The 18,461-nt window shown below is 42.7% G+C and overlaps 1 protein-coding gene across 2 annotated transcripts in view; it reads left to right on the top strand.

Annotated features, from left to right (window-relative positions):
- cdin1 (CDAN1 interacting nuclease 1) overlaps positions 1–17,945 on the top strand; it is a 54,133-nt gene extending 36,188 nt beyond the window's left edge. For both annotated transcript variants that reach the window (XM_026151980.1, XM_026151979.1), the window contains exon 12: positions 16,490–17,945. In XM_026151980.1, coding sequence (XP_026007765.1) covers positions 16,490–16,658 — 169 coding nt within the window. In that variant the 3' untranslated portion in view covers positions 16,659–17,945. The remainder of the gene's footprint in view (positions 1–16,489) is intronic.
- Positions 17,946–18,461: the final 516 nt, after the last annotated feature.

The following is an 18,461-nucleotide window of genomic DNA, read 5'->3' on the forward strand; positions in this document are numbered from 1 at the left end:
CTCAGTCCCAAATCTCTTTGGTTCCCATAATTACTCTTTAACAGCAGTGGGAGGTAGGGGGTGGGGGGTGAGGAGGTAAAGGGATATACATTGTAAATTATGTTTGACAAGGTGGGGTTAGTGGTTTTGTCGTAGCTTGTCTTTAGTTATTACTCATACTTCCTCCTGCCATAGATAAGGCCTGCTGCTGAACATACCAAGGTGAGCACTGGCGCAGGGCTCTTATCGCCAGCATTGATTTAGGGCAAGAACTTAGTGACAGAGGTCATTGTGTAGTAAAGCTATCCGTCATTCAGGTTTGATTTCTGTTCAAACTTGTCTCCAAGTTGTCTACGCATAGGTTTGTAGCTCACAAGAGGTAGAGGCCACAGGAGGGTTGGACTTGGGTGGCTAAAGCTAAGTGCGTGTTAAGAGATCACAAAAATGTAGCATTTTGCAACAGTGACTACTGGTTCAAACTGCTATTTAAAACATAGCTAATATTGTAAATCTAATTCAAACCTCTTATTATCGTATGAAATCTGAATCCACAATCATTCGTCTTATGTTTAAAGCAGACATTACAAAAAAAAAAGTAGACACATTTTTTTCTCCAGCAGCAATCTGATAGCCTTACTTATAGAGGCATACTTACAGAAATTCCCCTTGTATTCTGTTTTCTTAGTATGTGTGTAAAACTATTAAATTTTCCCTCATTTAAAATTCAAGGTAGTTCTCAGCCTGTGGTATATACATTTGCAATCATAAACAGAGGAGATGAGTGTTTTCCCCTGTGCAGGGGTGTTTTTTTAGATGTCTGGTGATGGGTATTTAGTACCGTTAATGTTGTTCATGGCCTTCATTTCTAGACTTGTAACTTTTGGCTTAAATGTTCTATTTATTCTGGCAACCAAGTGAGGAACTCATACTTTCAAATATGCTCTGAGTCATATTATTGATTGGTCACGAAGATTATTTATTGCACTTTCTCTCTAACTTTTGCAAAAGTTGGAAGGCGACTGAGATTCTCCTGGAGTGCTTGCGTGTAAATGGCTATAAACTGGCTGTGCTGAATCCTGAGAGGAAAGGTACTCCCGTAGAATGTAAAGGTCTCTTTAGTTATGCTAAAATATCTAGCAAGGATGGTGGTGCTGCTCACTCCAACCTTCTACGGGATAACTGAAGTGGCTAATTACACTTCATTCTGTAATCAAACCCATGTCAGGTTGTCTGAGAACCTGGATTTATATGGTGGATTTCGGTTAAATACAGGAGCAGCTTAAACATTTTATGGTTCTCTCCTCAAATTAAAGGTTTTTTTTTCCCCGCAATCCCCTCTAAAATATGTCATATCCCATTACGCAAATTTGGATATGGTAAATTAGTGAGGAGTGTGCTTACACTATGAATATGTTGACTTTTTTTGTGCCGTATGCAGAGGGTTAGCTTGCTGGGGGTTGGGGGTGTCTTTAACTCTAAAAAGTTGTCTTGAATTTTCTCCCCTTGGAAGATGATGTGTTTTTGCAATTCAAATATTTGCTCATTCTCTTCTCCATTGCAAAGCTCCCTTTGAAGCAAGGAGTTCTATCAGGACCAATGACAGTGTGAGTGTGCAGCGTGACAGCGCAAGAGGCAGTGCTGGACTATTTCTAACTGCATATTTAAATAGCACGGAAATCCAAAATCCAAAATGTATGCAAATGACGGCATGTTTTGCATGCTGATATTTTCATGATTTGGGGCTTGCATATTCAGGTGGTGCTCAGTACGTGCCTAGCTTTAGCAACATTAATCAGAATTACTTCGTGTCTTCCCCATATCCTTGATCTCTTTTTAACCAACATTTCTGTGGGTGGAAGGCCTGCAATTTGGTAGATTTACTTGATTTATTTTTCATGAAAGCTCTGCTGAAGGTTTTAAGACTGTTTTTAAGTGAAAGGACATACTAAAAGTCTTATATTTCATAGGAAAGTGTGTAACCCAGAAATGCTTAATATTTACTTCTTAAGAGTTTTTTTATTTTTTCCCCCATTTACATCCTGACTGCTATGTTTACTCCCCCTTTGTGTTATGTGCACATGGTTGAATGAAATTTTTAGATAATGTTCATTAAATCGAGAGCATATGGAATCTGAAGCTGCCTTTTAGGTTTTTTTTATATAGCTCTTTATGCAATAAGCACCATATCAAGACAAAACCCTTGAAATGGGCCTGAGGCCTGTCTGCACTTCTTAAGGTATAGAAAATACAATATAAAATAATTAATTGAATTGTCATCTGTATGAACGGTTCTTGCTCTTTGCACCCTATAATTCCCAACCTCTTTCTCCCCATTCCCCTCACCACATTCCCCCCCCCCCTTTTTTTTTCCTTCTAAACAGCAATTAATCTCATTTTTAGTCCAATTTCCAGCCCTCTGCTAGTGTCAGAGCGAGTCCCCTGTTTTGTTCCTATTTGGCTTGGTTCCTCTGCATAGTCATTAAGGGCCCAATTAATGTCACCCTTTAGCTGAAGAGTGCTCATTTTTATTGGGGAGCTGACAGTCACCGCCATGAGTGCCGCAGTGTAATATGCATTAATTGCCCCGTAACACTGGTAATTACCAGTTCTTCAAGCCTCTCAGTAAACTGTCATGCCCAGACACGACTGCTTTGAAATAGATTACTCATTAGGGGGACCTGCCCTGTTTTCCAATGGGGGCTCACTGGGTTGGCATAAAGACGAAAAAAATCTGGTGCTTGAACAAATAGTTGCCAAGAGCAATTTCCTATTACAACTTCCCGGTGAAGGCTTTTCTCTCTTTCTCTCTTTCTTTCTGCCTTTTTTTTTTTTCCTTGGATGGTTTTCCAGCCGTCACTTGAGTTAAGGATCAGAAGTAGAGTTAAAGGTCCATCACAGATCTTGCTGATAGCAGTTGGTTTGTCTTCATGTCCCAGTTTGACTCCTTGAATGAAAATGTGCCTTGGGATTTCACTATTCAGATCACTGCGTTGTTTTAACTTTGTTACATTTGTATTTTGTTCATTTCTTTTCTTGCCTTAAATTTAAAGAAAAAAATGCCCCGAGACCAGTGCTGCATTGAAAATGTCAGAGTTTTGCTTGACGGGGGGCATTTCAAGGCCTCTGCACATAAGATCAAGGCAGTGTTGATGTGAAGTTCTTGTTCAAATATTGATGCTAACTTTGCACAACGCTCGTGTTTGCAAACTGTGGAATCTCCGTTTTAAACATAAGCTTGTGCTTCACAGCCCCTTCAACATGTTCCACGTCCCTGCAGAAACTTGTATTGATAGAGAATGCAAATAGATAAAGAAACGTATAGAGGACAAAAGGCGAGGATGCAGTGTGGGTGCCACCTTTGCTCGGCGATAAGATATTATAAAGGAAAGACCAAATCAAACAGCGTTAGCTAGCACACATCCTCTGCACAGAAAGGTGTTGGCCTGTTTAGTCACGCTTCAAATAATATTTAGATTTCACCACAGCCTTGTAAATGCTCCGAGTGTGCTGGGCCGATTCCTCTCTGGTACCTTTCCTTTTTTGTCAAAAGCACTTTTGTGTCATTACCCATTTACCGCAGCAAGGAAAAGAACAGAATTTGAAGACCAGGGAAAATTCTCTCACATACACACACAGATGGAAAACACACGCAGCCATGTGCACACCGAGCCTCACAAAGGTGCTGCTTTTGTTTTATCTCCCTTATAGCACCTGCTTCAGGCAATCTGCTCCCACTCGTCTCAAATGAATTTTGTCACGGCCTTTCAGATTCTCAGTCGGCGATGTGCTAATGAAAGGAGATGGTACAATTTGAACTGACCAGGTAGCAGCCAGCAGTGCACAGCTGAGAGCAAAGGATGGGGACACACCCCTCTTTGAAACAAAAGACAAGTCAACCGTCCACTGATATACCCATTACCCTTCTCATTAATACCCTGCAGACCTTGGTGTGTGAGCGTGTGTACTTTGGTGCGCTTGTGCGTGCGTTTATCTGTTTGCGTTGGTTGAACACTTATCGAATTGTTTATGACAGGCCTAATTGGGCTAATTGAAGACATTAAGATTACCTGTCAGCTGTGTGTATCCAGTCTCCCTATCTGTCTGACAACTTCTGACAAGTGAGGGACCCCGTAGCATCCGTGATGATGGAGCATTGCCGGGCCGTAATAGGGACAATAGGGGCCTCTCTAATTTGATGTGGGCAGCATTAGTTGTGACTATCCTTTTTGTGTGTGTGTGTGTGTGTGTGTGTGTGTGTGTGTGTGTGTGTGTTAGTTAAGTATAAGTGAGAGTTAGCTAGGGTAATGGAGTCCCCTTTGGCAATGTGACAAAACGATGAGGTAGTCTGAGGGAAAGAGTGGAAGGGTCTTCGAGTGTTTAAGGACATGAGAAGGAAGGTGCTTGAGGGTGATGGCCTTCACAGACTGACAAGAGACGAGCACTGACATCTGAGTGTCTGTGTGATTGTGGACCATTACCAGTACTGCTATATCAGGGATACCCATACTTTTTGACATGGAAAATGATCAAAATAGGTCCTGAAGTTCCACTTTGGTCTGATCTAATGTCTGCCATCATAACATAAACAGGTTTATAAGAAAAACCATACACAGAAGTTACTGTATTTATTTTTGATTTTCATAACATTAAATTAAACCCAGACTAAAGACTCAGTTGAATGGTCCTTTTTTTGTCCTCCTGAATTTTTATTTTAAGGTGAGCGGAGCATAGTCCTATCTTCTGAGTCTTAAGGAATGTGCCTGTGCATATCTGTATCAGCTCACCCTCCCTCCTTTTTTCCTCCTCACTCGCCTCTCCTGTGTGGCCATTCTGTGGGGCTTTGCAGTGTCATCGCTATGACAGATCAACACTGTCAGCCCAAGAGATCCCTCTGTTTGTTTGTTCTTCTCCAAAAGGGGTTAAACTGTCAAGTTGACAACTCACGAGACCCTTAGACTGCCCTACTGCCTCTCCTCGTCTCCCTCCCTCCCATCCACATTCATCCCCAAACGAGTGAAAATCAATACCAGATTGCCTGAGGACCACTGTTTGGTGTGGGCTTGACCCCTAGATGTCCCCCACTCTGCTTCTTTCATTACATGTAGCCCAGTATTTAACTTCCATCCTGATCCCTTGCCTAATTAGTTTCGATAAGCTCAGAGTCTCTCTTTCCCTCCCTCCTTCTCTGTATCTCCCTGTCCTACTCTTACAATTGCATTCACACACAAACACAGCAAACACATGGACTTTTTGCTTTCTTTCACTTTGAAGGGACACTGTGGGCTGGGAGTAATAAAAAGACAAATCCCGACAGGCACACAGAAGCCCTAAGCTATTCTTGAGCTAGGATTATTGTTTTGTTTGCTTAGCAAATTTTTTAAAACTACAGTGAAATTAGATTTGCACCCCAGATTGTCAGTACAAACACTGGGGATATCCTGTGTTGTCCAAAACTAATGGCACTCTGCTGTGTTGGGCCTGTTGGCCAGTCCTGTGGTTTTCAGAAGGCCTCGTTGCTATCGCGTAGCTCTGTTTAATCATTTTACAAAGCAGCTATTGATATTGTGTGGAAAATGCAACTTCACCTTTAGAATTCCCTAATAATAACCTTAACCTTGATAAGTGATGCAAGCAGGTATCCAGTGGTTTTTCTGCAGGAGGTATATCTGTGTGTATATGTATATTTACCACCCAGATGTCCAGGTGCCGCCACTGTGCCGGCTGGCCCGTGGAACACTGACAAGCCCCAACAACATGTCGGCCCCCCCTGCTTTACTCCCCCCAGGGGCTAAAATTACCCTCAGGAATGTAAACAGACTGCCGAGTAAGCACACAGATTTCTGTGGCCCTTCGCCTGCATCCCTCTCCACACTTGCCCCCCCTAAAGTGGGACAGTTCCATTTTGGACACAGAAGCCAAGGTTGATGCGGAGGCTACGGTAACCTGGCGCTGGCTGGTTTGCTACAGTAGTTTTCTGATTGAGTAACAGGACAGTATCAGTATCATTTTTCCTAACTGCAAATATTTTTTGTAACACCTGAAAGACAAATCTACTTTTTTCCCACCCTTGTACTCCTCATATCTCCTTTCCCCCATTTCATTTTAGCAGACAGATAGGCATTCACACCAATTCATTAGTGTGTGGGGTCGCTGTAAGCAGTGGAGTTTGGGTGAAGAAGTTCACTGGGCTGGGCGCTGACATGTTGATTTAGTGGTGGTAACACCACTGCACTTCCAAAGGTGCTGACTTGGACGAAAGCCAGGCCTCTTTCTCTCACAGGGAGACATTAGAGACCACACTCTAATTTTGGGGCAGGGTTGTACTCATGGACGCAGAGGCCAAGAGGCCTACACAACAAACATTCGCACCTGCCTTTCCATGACTTTTGATTCACTGAACTGGTAACAGAACTTACAATGAAGTACTTATTCTTGAACCTGATGGAGACCTTGGGCCAATGGATAGCATGGCTTTTTCAGAATGGAAGAACAATGAGGAGCAGCCATACGAATTTACAAAGTCTCATTTAAAAAATATACTTGTGGCTTACATATTATATATTTCATGCAACTTGTTTGTGTTTCTGTGGTTTTAAGTACAGTTGCATGTGGATATTAAATGTTTTATTTCAACAGCTTATGTCGATTAAAAAACAGCTGAGTGCATGGCACACATCCCATGACCTCATATGCAAACATGATATCCATAAGTACACACGCATGACATTGTTCCTCCGCTGGATGCATTAGATGTGCCGGCGCTCGTTCAGACTGATGTTGCCCTAGCAAGGGTGGATAGGGTTACAGTACAAAATGTTGTTGATTAGGGGCTGTGCCTGTAGTGGGGGATCGTCCTAAATTGAAGACACATTAGCTACAGGGGTTAAAGGCAGGATTAGGTCCAGATCTGTGTGGCATAAGGAGCAATGGTCAAAGAAAAATGCCTGTCCCAATGCTTGTCTTTGACTGTTTCCCCAGGGACAGAATCAGAATCAGAATCAGAATCAGAATACTTTATTGATCCCTGGGGGAAATTATTTTTTGTTACAGTGCTCCATTTTAAACCAACATTAAGACAAGACAGACAATACGCTAACTAAGAATAGTACAATATATACATATATATACATACATACATACATACATAAGTCACTTATAAATAAATATTTGGAAAAGAAACATGTGTAGTTGTAGCAGCAAACAGTGTGTTAAGTGGATGCGTTGTACAGGGAGATGGCCACAGGCAGGAAAGATTTCCTGTGTCGTTCAGTGGTGCTTTTCGGTAATCTCAGTCTCTCACTGAACGTGCTCCTGTGACTGACCAACATGTCATGGAGTGGGTGGGAGGTGTTATCCAACATTGTCTTTATCTTGGACAGCATCCGCCTCTCCGACACCACCTTGAGGGAGTCCAGCTCCATCCCCACAACATTGCTGGCCTTACGGATCAGTTTATTAAGTCTGTTGGCATCTGCGACCCTCAGCCTGCTCCCCCAGCATGCAACAGCATAGAGGATCGCACTGGCCACCACAGACTCATAGAAAATCCTCAGCATTTTCTGGCAGATGTTGAAGGACCTCAGTCGCCTCAAAAAATAGAGACGACTCTGGCCCTTCCTGTAAAGTGCTGTGGTGTTTTTAGCCCAGTCCAGTTTATTGTCAATGTGTACTCCAAGGTATTTATAGTCCTCCACAATGTCAACACTGACCCCCTGGATTGAAACAGGGGTCAAGTGTTTCCTGGTCTTCCTGAAGTCCACGATCAGTTCCTTGGTCTTTGCCACGTTGAGCTGCAGATGATTCTGCTCACACCACGTGACAAAGGAGTCGACCACAGCCCGGTACTCTGTCTCATCATCCCTGCTGATGCATCCAACCACCGCAGAGTCATCAGAAAACTTCTGAAGATGGCAGGTCTCTGTGCAGTGGCTGAAGTCTGTGGTGTAGAGGGTGAAGAGGAAGGGGGAGAGGACAGTCCCCTGTGGTGCCCCTGTGTTGCTAATCACCTTGTCAGACACACACTGTGGGAGACGTACATATTGTGGTCTTCCTGTCAGGTAATCAACAATCCAGGACACCAGAGAAGCATCCACCTGCATCGCTGCTAACTTATCACCCAGGAGGGTCGGCCTGATGGTGTTGAAAGCACTGGAAAAGTCAAAAAACATGACCCTCACAGTGCTCGCCGGCTGGTCCAGATGGGTGTAGACACGATTGAGCAGGTAGATGATGGCGTCCTCTGTTCCGAGACGAGGCTGATAAGCGAACTGAAGGGGATCCAGATGTGGTCTTACTATGGGTCGCAGCTGGTCCAGGATGAGCCTTTCCAGGGTCTTCATGATGTGGGAGGTCAGTGCCACGGGCCTGTAATCCTGGGGGCCACTGGGACGAGGCGTCTTTGGTACAGGGACGAGGCATGATGTCTTCCACATCACCGGGACCCTCTGCAGACTCAGACTCAGCATAAACAGTTTATGAAAGACTCCACACAGCTGGGGGGCACAGGCCTTGAGGACAAGGGGACTCACTCCGTCTGGTCCAGCAGACTTGCCTGAGTGAAGTCTCCTCATTTGCATCTCAACCTGGTATTGAGTGAAGGTGATGGGTGGGGGAGGGGTGTCAGGAATCTCACAGGAGGCAACATGTGAAGAGAGAGGCTGGCACAGTGGTGTGGCTCTGGATTCCAGGCTGACTGCAGGTGAGGTTGTGGGGGTGGGAGCAGACACTGTGGTGTCGAATCTATTGAAAAACAGATTCAACTCGTCGGCTCTATTCTCACCTCCCTCAGCTCCCCTGCTGTTGGTTGGCCTGAATCCAGTGATGGTCTTCATGCCCCTCCACACCTCTCTCATGCTGTTCTGCTGGAGTTTCCACTCCAGCTTCCTCCTGTAATTGTCCTTAGCCTCTCTGATCTTGTCCTTTAGTAACACCTGGACCTTCCTCACCTCCTCTTTGTTGCCCCCTCTGAAAGCCCTCTTCTTGTTGTTGAGGAGGGCTTTGATGTCCTTAGTCACCCACGGCTTGTTATTTGGGTAACAATGAACAGTCTGAGCTGGAACAATGGAGTCGGTGCAGAAAGTTATGTAGTCTGTGATACACTCAGTAAGCCCATTGATGTCCTCGGCGTGAGGCTCACAGAGTGTTTCCCAGTCGGTCACCTCGAAACAGCCCTGTAGTTCCGCTATTGCCTCCTCTGACCACCTCCTAACAGTCCTGGTGGTCACAGGTTCCCTCCTCACAATTGGCACATAGCGGGGGGTGAGGTGAATCAGGTTATGATCTGACCTACCAAGTGGGGGGAGGGAGGAGGAGCTGTATGCATCCTTGACGTTAGCATACAGTAAGTCTAAAGTTTTCTCTCCCCTGGTGGGACAGTCCACATATTGTTTGAATGTTGGTAGTGTATTGTCCAGTGATACATGGTTGAAGTCACCCGAGATCACAATAAAGGCACTCGGGTGCTGAGTCTGTAGCCGAGCTATGGCAGAGTGGATAGTGTCACATGCAGCTGTGGGGTTAGCAGAGGGGGGAACATAAACAGCCACCAAGATGACATGAGAGAATTCCCTGGGTAAATAATACGGCCTGAGTCCAACAGCACACAGTTCAGTGTCCGGGCAACAAATCCTTTCTTTGATTGTTATGTTGGCAGGGTTACACCACCGGTTGTTAACTAAAACAGCAAGCCCACCTCCTTTACGCTTACCGCTAGCGATGCTGTCCCTGTCCGCCCGAACAGTGTGGAAGCCTTCCACTGAAGCATTCTCATCGGGAATGACCTGGTGCAGCCATGATTCGGTGAAACACATCAGGCTACACTCTCGGTATTCCCTCTGACTCCGTACCAGTGCTGAGAGCTCGTCGATTTTACTTGCCAACGATCGCACATTTCCCATCACGATAGACGGCAGACACGGTTTAAACCTCCTCCTCGCTTCGAGCCTCCGCTGTCTCACCGTCACCTTTTTTCTTCTCTTCTGTCCTTGACCTCTGCATCCCCGATGTGTTTTCCTCCAAATTTCAGCTGGTACTTCTGCGGGCCTGGCCAGCGAGCCGGCCGGCATCAGGGCGATCAGCTGATCTCTGGAGTAAACAGTCCGTGCGTGTAGGAGATGTGCCGCGGTCCCGTTCCATGATAAAAGTAACAGTTCCACGGCCACCAGAAGAACAAAAACTCTCTCAATCCACATGATTGAGTAAGAGATAGAAAACGGAGGAAAATACAAGTCAGAAAAAAAAAAGAATACGTAAGAAAAAAGAGCTAAACTAAGAGAAAAGCAGGAGCGACTGTAACAGGCTGCACGCTGGTTGGCGCATGCGCACTAAAAAGGTGGCAATTATCGGCCAGGGCTGCTGGGAGTTCACAATAACAGGTTAAAGGAGCATGTATCCCCTTGACAATGTGGTTTTCTCTGTCTGCACAGCCTCCCAGCCCCCAGCCTTCTTGCCCACTACCATGGGGAGCTTCTTGTCTCTAGGCAGAACTCATAGACACGAGGACTCATCAAAGGCCCGAGGGGCTTTCAACTGATCTCCAAATTAGCACTATGGTCAATGTTTAGTTTTTAGAACTTGGAGCATTATCTAAAAAAAGGGAAAACCTCAGATGTTTATTTTTTTAAATCATATTTTTACTTAGATTATCTTAAACATGTATAGGAACTCGATTAAAACCGATAACAAACAAAATACTGGCACTCACTGATAAGTATACCCTTTGTTAAAAGGTAAAACAAACTTATTCTAGCTATAAGCCGGCATCAGCTTCACTGGCATTCCAGATGACAGCTTGTACCTGAAACTATATATACTCAATGTTTGCTAAAACATTAAGTATATTCATCCCCGAGCGCCGCTATTTTGTTTGTTCTTATAACTACATTTAAAATGTATTTACATAAATCAAGATTCCCAGACAAAATTACTACCCGCTCAAGATTTCAGTTCAATATGGTAGAGACACTATGTGCTGTCATCACCATGAAAGAATTCATTAATATCAGTATTAACTGTTAATGAATATCCACTCAGTGTGTCATAACTGAAGAGATCAAGCCATTTTCATGATGTACAGTGTCATTAAGGAGTGTGAGGAGTCGATATCTGCGAACAAAAAAAAAAAGATCAGGTGTGCTCTTAGTTCCTGGACGTTAACCCTTTAAAAGCCGGAGAGACCGAGACGGACATTTATTTTTCTTGCATTTATGTTAACAAGCCTGTTCAAAACAATCCTTTTTGCAAAACACTAACACACAGGACACTTTTGTCTGAAGGACAAGTTTTTTTTTTTTTTTTTATGATTATGGTGCCACCACAGAGCTGTCGTCATTAGGCCGCTTTGTTGTATGTAGTGTACTCTGCGCTGCTTGGGCCAAATTCTGAACACTGGAAAGACAAATCTAGAGCCAGACCACACCTTGTTTAGTTTTGCTTCACATCCAATACAGACCAGAGTGTGTCAAAGCGTGTTGGACCGTGACACCGTAGATCTGAGAGGGAACCCGCACACATTACACACACAGTGCACACTTGTTTCTCAGATATGTGTTGCTAATGTGGTAGGCGACATGCTCAGTTAAGGGACTTAACGAGTTCAAAACACTGATTAAGTCTCCTCCCTTCAGCTGGAGGATGTTTTGGAAGCATGATATTGAGCGAATGGTTTCTAACTGGGACCAAATGTAATTAAGTTGGATATCTGTAAGTTACTATTGAGCCAGCAAATAAATATAAGGTTAATGCTTATTTGCTCATTCACATAATCATGTGTTAGTCAAGGTATCAGTCGGATGTCAGATTGTGTATCTGTACGGTGATAAGGTTTTGGTTATTGTGAGAAAGTAGCTGAAGTGATAGGAGCTTGTGGGAAATTTGAAGCCAGAAAGTGATAACTGATCAAATAATTAACGGGAGAAAAAAAAACATTTTACAATTATGGATGCATATGTTTAAAAATAAGCAGTTTTCTCTATTTATCATATAGAAAAAGCTCTAACCTTAGTTTTTTGTGTGCACAAATCTCTCCAGAATCTTTAAATTCCCAAATTCTTTGCAGTATTACACTTTGTTCTCAAATTGCTGAACCATTTGTCCATATAATCTTTTAGTAGCATTATTGGTGAATTGAAAATATAAAATATTAGTATATTATTTTCCCTATTTTACATTTATAGTTAATGAGCACAAAGTTCACCTTTTGCATTTGTAGGACGGGACTGAAATGTTGCTAAAGCTGAATCGGGTTGACCATCAACTAATTTTGTGATCCCTTAAAGGGCACAGGCTACATCCTGCTCCAGAAGTGGTTGCTGTGTTTACCAAGTAAAGCTCTGGAATCCTCTTGTCTCTGTTTTGGTATTGTTATCTTGCATTAGTGAGCATAAATTATCTCCTACTACAACATAAAACTGACAACACACTGAGTCGACCTGACCTCCCACATCTCTCATACTCTCATACTTACACATTCCACCTCCACACCTCTAGCTTAAAAACTACATATGCATATGAATATGACATGCTCTTCACTGGTGACAAAGATTAACCGCATTCTTCTCTGTTCCTCCTTAATTACGACGCTTGCGTAGGTTTTGGTGATAATAATGTACAATCGTGTGCTGCGGTTGCTTTATAATTGTGTTTTAAGTACCTAAGTTGAATTAAGTTTTTTTTCACCGCTCAATGAGACAAAGTAGGGGGTGGAGAAAGTAAAAAAAACCAAAACAATGTTTTCTATTCTTAGCTATGGTCATGTTAATAACTTGTCTGTGGGAGGTTAACTCTTCCATTCAGTTCCTGTTATTTATGGACAGTCGGATGTATAGTTTGTAGCAAGGGATTATTTACCTCCCTGTTCGAGGACGCCCCTCTGGGTAGAACCAGCCTTAAAATATCCTACTTGTGCACAGCAGTTTTACTTGTCAGGGGTGTCTTCATCATCAGTCTGGCTGAATTGCAGCAAAATGCACTACAAAGTCATTAAAATACACAAGCTGGGTACAGTATTCATGCAAAACTGTATCACCTGCTGACATGCAGGCTCTGGGTCACTGCCGTCCCTGTAAATTTTCGCAAATAATAACACATCACAACACCAGTATCTAACCTTTTTTTGTTTTTGTTTTTATAAAGAAAACTCTTATAACTCTTTGATAGGTGAACATCTATCAAAGGGATCTCAAAAGAATAGTCTTACTTTTACACATTTATTCTCTGTCTTTTACTACATACGCAGTTCGTCAGACTTCAACACAGACATTTTTATGCCTCTGTACTTCTCTCACAATCAGTCTGAATGCTTTTTGTCTTAAAAGAAGTTGAGCGGGTTCCATTACGGCATTTGGGAAAACTGAGAAAAGACTGACTAACACTAATGTTTGGCAGTGCTTTAGCTGCCTACCTTGTGACCTGATGTATGGATGCTGAAAACAAAGAGGTCTTTGTGGAGAGACCTCAGAGACATAGACTTCACCCTCAGGTGAAGGCTTGCACTGTCTAAATCATTGCTGGGGTGTTTGTTTAAAGTGGACCTGTGCGGTGTGTAAAATGAAGTGAGGGCATTTTAAAGTCGAGCATAAATTCATCTCAATTTTATTGATAATTCGTCATGTCATGTAATGTACTTTGGAAAAAGTGATTGAACCCGAGTTGTGCTTGAAGCTTCTTCTTTTTTTTCCACCAAATGTAGCAAAGGAAGTTAACCTTGATCTGCGTGTTGAGCAGAAATGTTCAACTCAGAGATTTTTGAAAAGGTTACACTACCTGACCTCCCATGCATGGATTACGGGCTTTCAGCCATGCTTTCATTTCCCCCCCAAAATGAGAAAAGCAAGAACTAAAATCAAGAAATAAGTCTGCAAATTATTTGAAGGGTAGAGTTGGTATATTTTTACGCATGTGTTTATTATATTCCGTATTGCTGGCTTCATGGCATGTTGTGTGTGCACAGGCAGATACTAATAACACTCCCTCTTCTCCATTCATGTTTTTTTTTTCTATTTCTTACTGCCTCGCTCTCATTAAGCTGTTGTAGTAAGCTGCTTGGCACCTGCTTTAAAATGCGACCACCAGCAGCTCATTAACACTAACGAAAGCACGGCTGGTAGCCCGCAATCCACGCCCAGGCTCGTCAAGTGGCCCTCTTGCTGAAATTAGCTACATTTCACAAACAATTTCACCAACTCGTTACATAGCAAGGTGTTTATTGGAAGATGGTTGACTCTGACTTCGAGGTGGTGTGCGTAATAAGCACATGCCAGCTTAAAATGAGCCAGCCCACATAATAAACCATAATTTGCCTACAAATTTAAACTGAACTTCCACTCACTTCCTCCGGCGTTCCAACACACAAACTTCAGAGGAAGTATATATATATATATATATATATATATATATATATATATATATGCAGTAGTAGTGCCTAAAGCACCCTGCTGTGTATTTTTACTTGCTTTCTACTTAGTTTTAGACTTTTTCACAAGAAAATCATGCTGGAACCATCAGACTTAGTCTTGACCCCCTGACCGTTCCCTTCCCCCTTCAGTGTTATTGTTACTATTCCCAGTCCAAGATTTTTACCTCAAGGTCCCAGTAGTATTGACTTGTATTAATCCTGAGAAGGATTCAAACTCCATTTATTTTCTTTACGGTATGGAAAGGCCTTGGTGACATGGCTCCCCAGTGTTTATAATTTTGCTTGTTTCAATTTGTACTCAGCCTCCCTTGACAGACCTGGGACATGATGAATCGTGCACGGCTGCCTTATCTGTTGATGTGCAGTTTTAACCTTTTCAGAAGGTTGCCTCTTTCCAGTGTGTGCCGACCAGTCTGCCCGTTCTACGCTTCTCACCCTCCCCAAACACACGCATACATCCAGAACACAGGAAATACAAAGAGAACGGCGGCAGAATAAAAAGAAGCACATAAGCCCTTTTCTGAAGCCACCTAATGTAAATGTTTAGGTTTTGTTTCCAAAACATTTCCATATTAAGAGTTGACGGCCATGTGCAGCAGTGGAGCGTGGAAATGGCGAGAATTTGAGGGTTTGAGTTTTGTGCAGTGTTGAGAGGGTGAGCTACGTGTGTGACATTGTGGTGAACTTAGAGCGTGCATCTGCAGGCTTTCTTCGGGGCTGTTGGCTTTGGCCTGTTTGCTCACAGATACAGCACCGTAAATCACGCGCTGTAAAATCGCAGAATGCAGGGATGGGGTGTAGGAGCATGTACACTACTGCGAGGGCCGCTTAGAAGGAGGTGCACATATCTTCATGTACATGCGTCTGTCTGCACACGGGAACTGTATGTAGCATGCGCACTGCCTCGAGACCAGTCATTATAACAAGACATATGTAACAGCTGGAAAAAGAACAAAGGCTGAGAATTTATTGTTTCTGTGGTCACAATGCAATCTGTGTGTTTACAGTAAATTCTTAAATTGCAAACTAAAGATTTCTGTAAATACAGCATCTATAATAGTTCTTATAGTCTAACCAAAATGTCAAAAGATTTTATGAACTTTACCTTGAAGCTGAACTTGTACTGCTCTCTGTGGCCCTTTAGCTAGCTTCCTGTCTTGGCCTCCAGAGGCCCCACAACAGCGTTAACTGTCCAAGGATGAAGAGCAGTACTGTCAGCCCCCTGAATCTGCTCTAGCATCTAGCAGCTACAGTGCTCTCCACTCAAGAGTTCAACTGTGACACGTCTTTATGCGTGGCAGCTAAGGTTCAAAGAAGAGAGGGGCCACTGGTGGCTCTTTGGGGGTTAATAAATATCTTGAAAGCTGCTTTATTTCCTTTTTGAAAAGAAATAATAAAATGTAGTTGCACATTCCAAGTGACGAGTTCCTCTGTTTAAAGCGTTACTGCATCTTTCAGCACATCTTTAGGGATACAGTTGCTACAGGTTCTACAAGGAAATAAACAAAAACATCCTATATCTAAACACTCCTAATTTGAGCTCACATTTGCTTGGAAAGTCAATCTTTATTGCCGCAGTGCAGATTGCTTTCCCCCTCAAAATGAAGGTAAATGAAACAGCTGGACACTGTTTGACTAGCTAACCTTAACCACCATATGCAGTGTGTTGAACTCTGCATGCTCTCTTATGCACCAAAGGCTTCTGATGTCAGGATCCGGAGGCCTTGGTGTAGTGCTTTGTTATAGATAGATTATTGTTATTTCACTGCCATTGTAATGTGATTGAGTGTGTATCACCCTGTCAGAAAGATCTTTATCTTCCTGGCGGTGTTTTTGTTTGATTCAGCACAAGTTTCCTGGATGTGATCAAAGGAAAAATACCTAAGCCATCTTATCGCTCATAGATCCATCTCACTAGTGTCCCATCTTTCTATCTCTTTACTAACCTATTCCTGATGTTTTCTGTATTTCCTATCCAAAGTCAATAGCATTTTCAGATATGAATTTGAAAGTCTATCTCAGTATTTGCACACTGAGAACTCTTGAAAACAGCAGCGGTAATGTACTAACAGTCTGTTTTGTTTTTGTGCACTGCAGGTTTGGTCCAGGCCTTGTGATCTACTGGTATGGCTTTATTGGAGAGCTGGATTGCCAGAGAGACAGAGGTATCCTACTCAAAGACTGCTTCCCTACAGACATTGTCACCCTGTGCCATGCCACGCAACAAGACCGATCACCTGAGAGCCAGAATAAAGACAAAGAATGAGAAAAGATCAGAAGCAAGAATAAAACCAAAGTACAGATGAAAGAATGAATGGGAGGAAAGAGGGATGACAACAAGGAGGTGGGAAGGGTACGAACACTGAATTTTGCAGGGGTGGATACCTAGATCCGGAAGCAATTTGGCTTTCCTGCAGTGTGAGACTACTGGCAAAAAATCTGCCCTGAACTTCACCTGACCCTCATTCTCTCTCTCTCTCTCGCTCTCTCTCTCCCTTTCTTCCTCTCATTCACTGCTCCAAAGCGGCCGCATGTAAATGCACACCAGCATTCTCTATATATCTGACGTCACTCATAGTCATACCTGTAAATGAAAAACATGATCTGGGAGGCTGCTCTGGTCGTGGTCAACACCTGGCCCTTGGATGGCCTCTTGCACTGGAGGCTACGGTGCAAGCCAGGGCCGAAGCAGGACATAAGGGCCTTCCTTATCACGCTCAGGCCCTGGCCTTTGTCACTCCTTCCTCCTCCGTTCCATAGGCAGATAAGAGAGGTGCGGTCTAGGGGCTGGGTGACGCCTGTCTCTCACCTGCATCACTCAGTGCCCTCTCAGTCACTCTCCAGCGGGATAAACAGGATAGTTTCTGATTAAGGTTGGCCCCTCAGTGACCCTTTTCACATTATAAAATCTTTTTTTTTTTTGTTAGCACATATGCTTGACAGAACTGTTCATGCTGCTGTCAGTGTTTATTTCTTAACTGCGCAACTAATATTCAAATTCAAAGTTCCACTAACCTAATTAAGCGCAAATTTTGATACATTTACAAAAAAGGAATTTTTTTTTTTTTTACATTTGTTGGCTTCATGTTTACTGTAGAGTTAAAGTTATTGATAGAATTTCCAATAGGTGTGAACAAAATTGAATAATTTTCTATTTTTTTACGTTGAATATATTAATAATTTTTCACTGCATAATGTCATAAAATAATGAGCATAGCCGTGACAGTTTGCCTAAAGCAAAGCCATATTGAAATTGGGAGTAATGTGGTAGCCTAACAGTATTTACTTTAAAAGGATATAAAATAAGTGAAGAGCTTATCCTCGCATTTGTGAACCTACGTTTGCTTGACCAGTGTGTTTACTTAGTAAAATATCAAAACCAGGAGCTTTTTTACTTGTTTCACAGTAATAAAAAATAAATAAAAAGACTATTAGAATCAGCATTTGTTGCATTCTGTCCCACATTTAACCTGTAACAATTTAAAGTAAAACTACTGTACTTCCATGTGTTATTTTGTACATGTAAATATTAATAAATGTGTTGTGTAAACTATTTTTAATATGTTCCCACGTTACTGTCAAAATCATAAACTTTATATATCAGGCACGTTTAGGCAAGTGAGGTAAAAGACAGGTACGTAGAAACACCTGATTACCATGTAAAGGTAAGTGACTGTCTAGTAGTCGTCTATTGCACATCTTTATAACCGTGGTACATTTTATGAGTGGATACTAATGGAAGAAACACAGCCGGGCTAGGAGAACCAGAAGTGAACATAAAGTTGAGTGATGGCTTTAGAGGCAGATATGCACTGCCTATAGGGGATCCCTGTCCTGCCCCTTTCTTTATGGCACACAAAACGATAAGAGGAAAGAAAGTGAAAGGGTGAAGAACATGCTGTCACCTCAGAAAGTACACTCACAAAGAACTATTTTTGTTCATAGTGTGCTTTCAAACTGCAGGCTTCACGTGTTCTTGTGCATAGAAATGAGTCAAAACAGACCTCAGGTGCAAAGTTAGTGGAAAGCTTTTGTCTTCAGTCTATTAATCACCAAATCCGACCGCCTC

Source organism: Astatotilapia calliptera, chromosome 19, assembly GCF_900246225.1.
Source record: "Astatotilapia calliptera chromosome 19, fAstCal1.2, whole genome shotgun sequence".
Lineage (NCBI taxonomy): Eukaryota > Metazoa > Chordata > Actinopteri > Cichliformes > Cichlidae > Astatotilapia > Astatotilapia calliptera.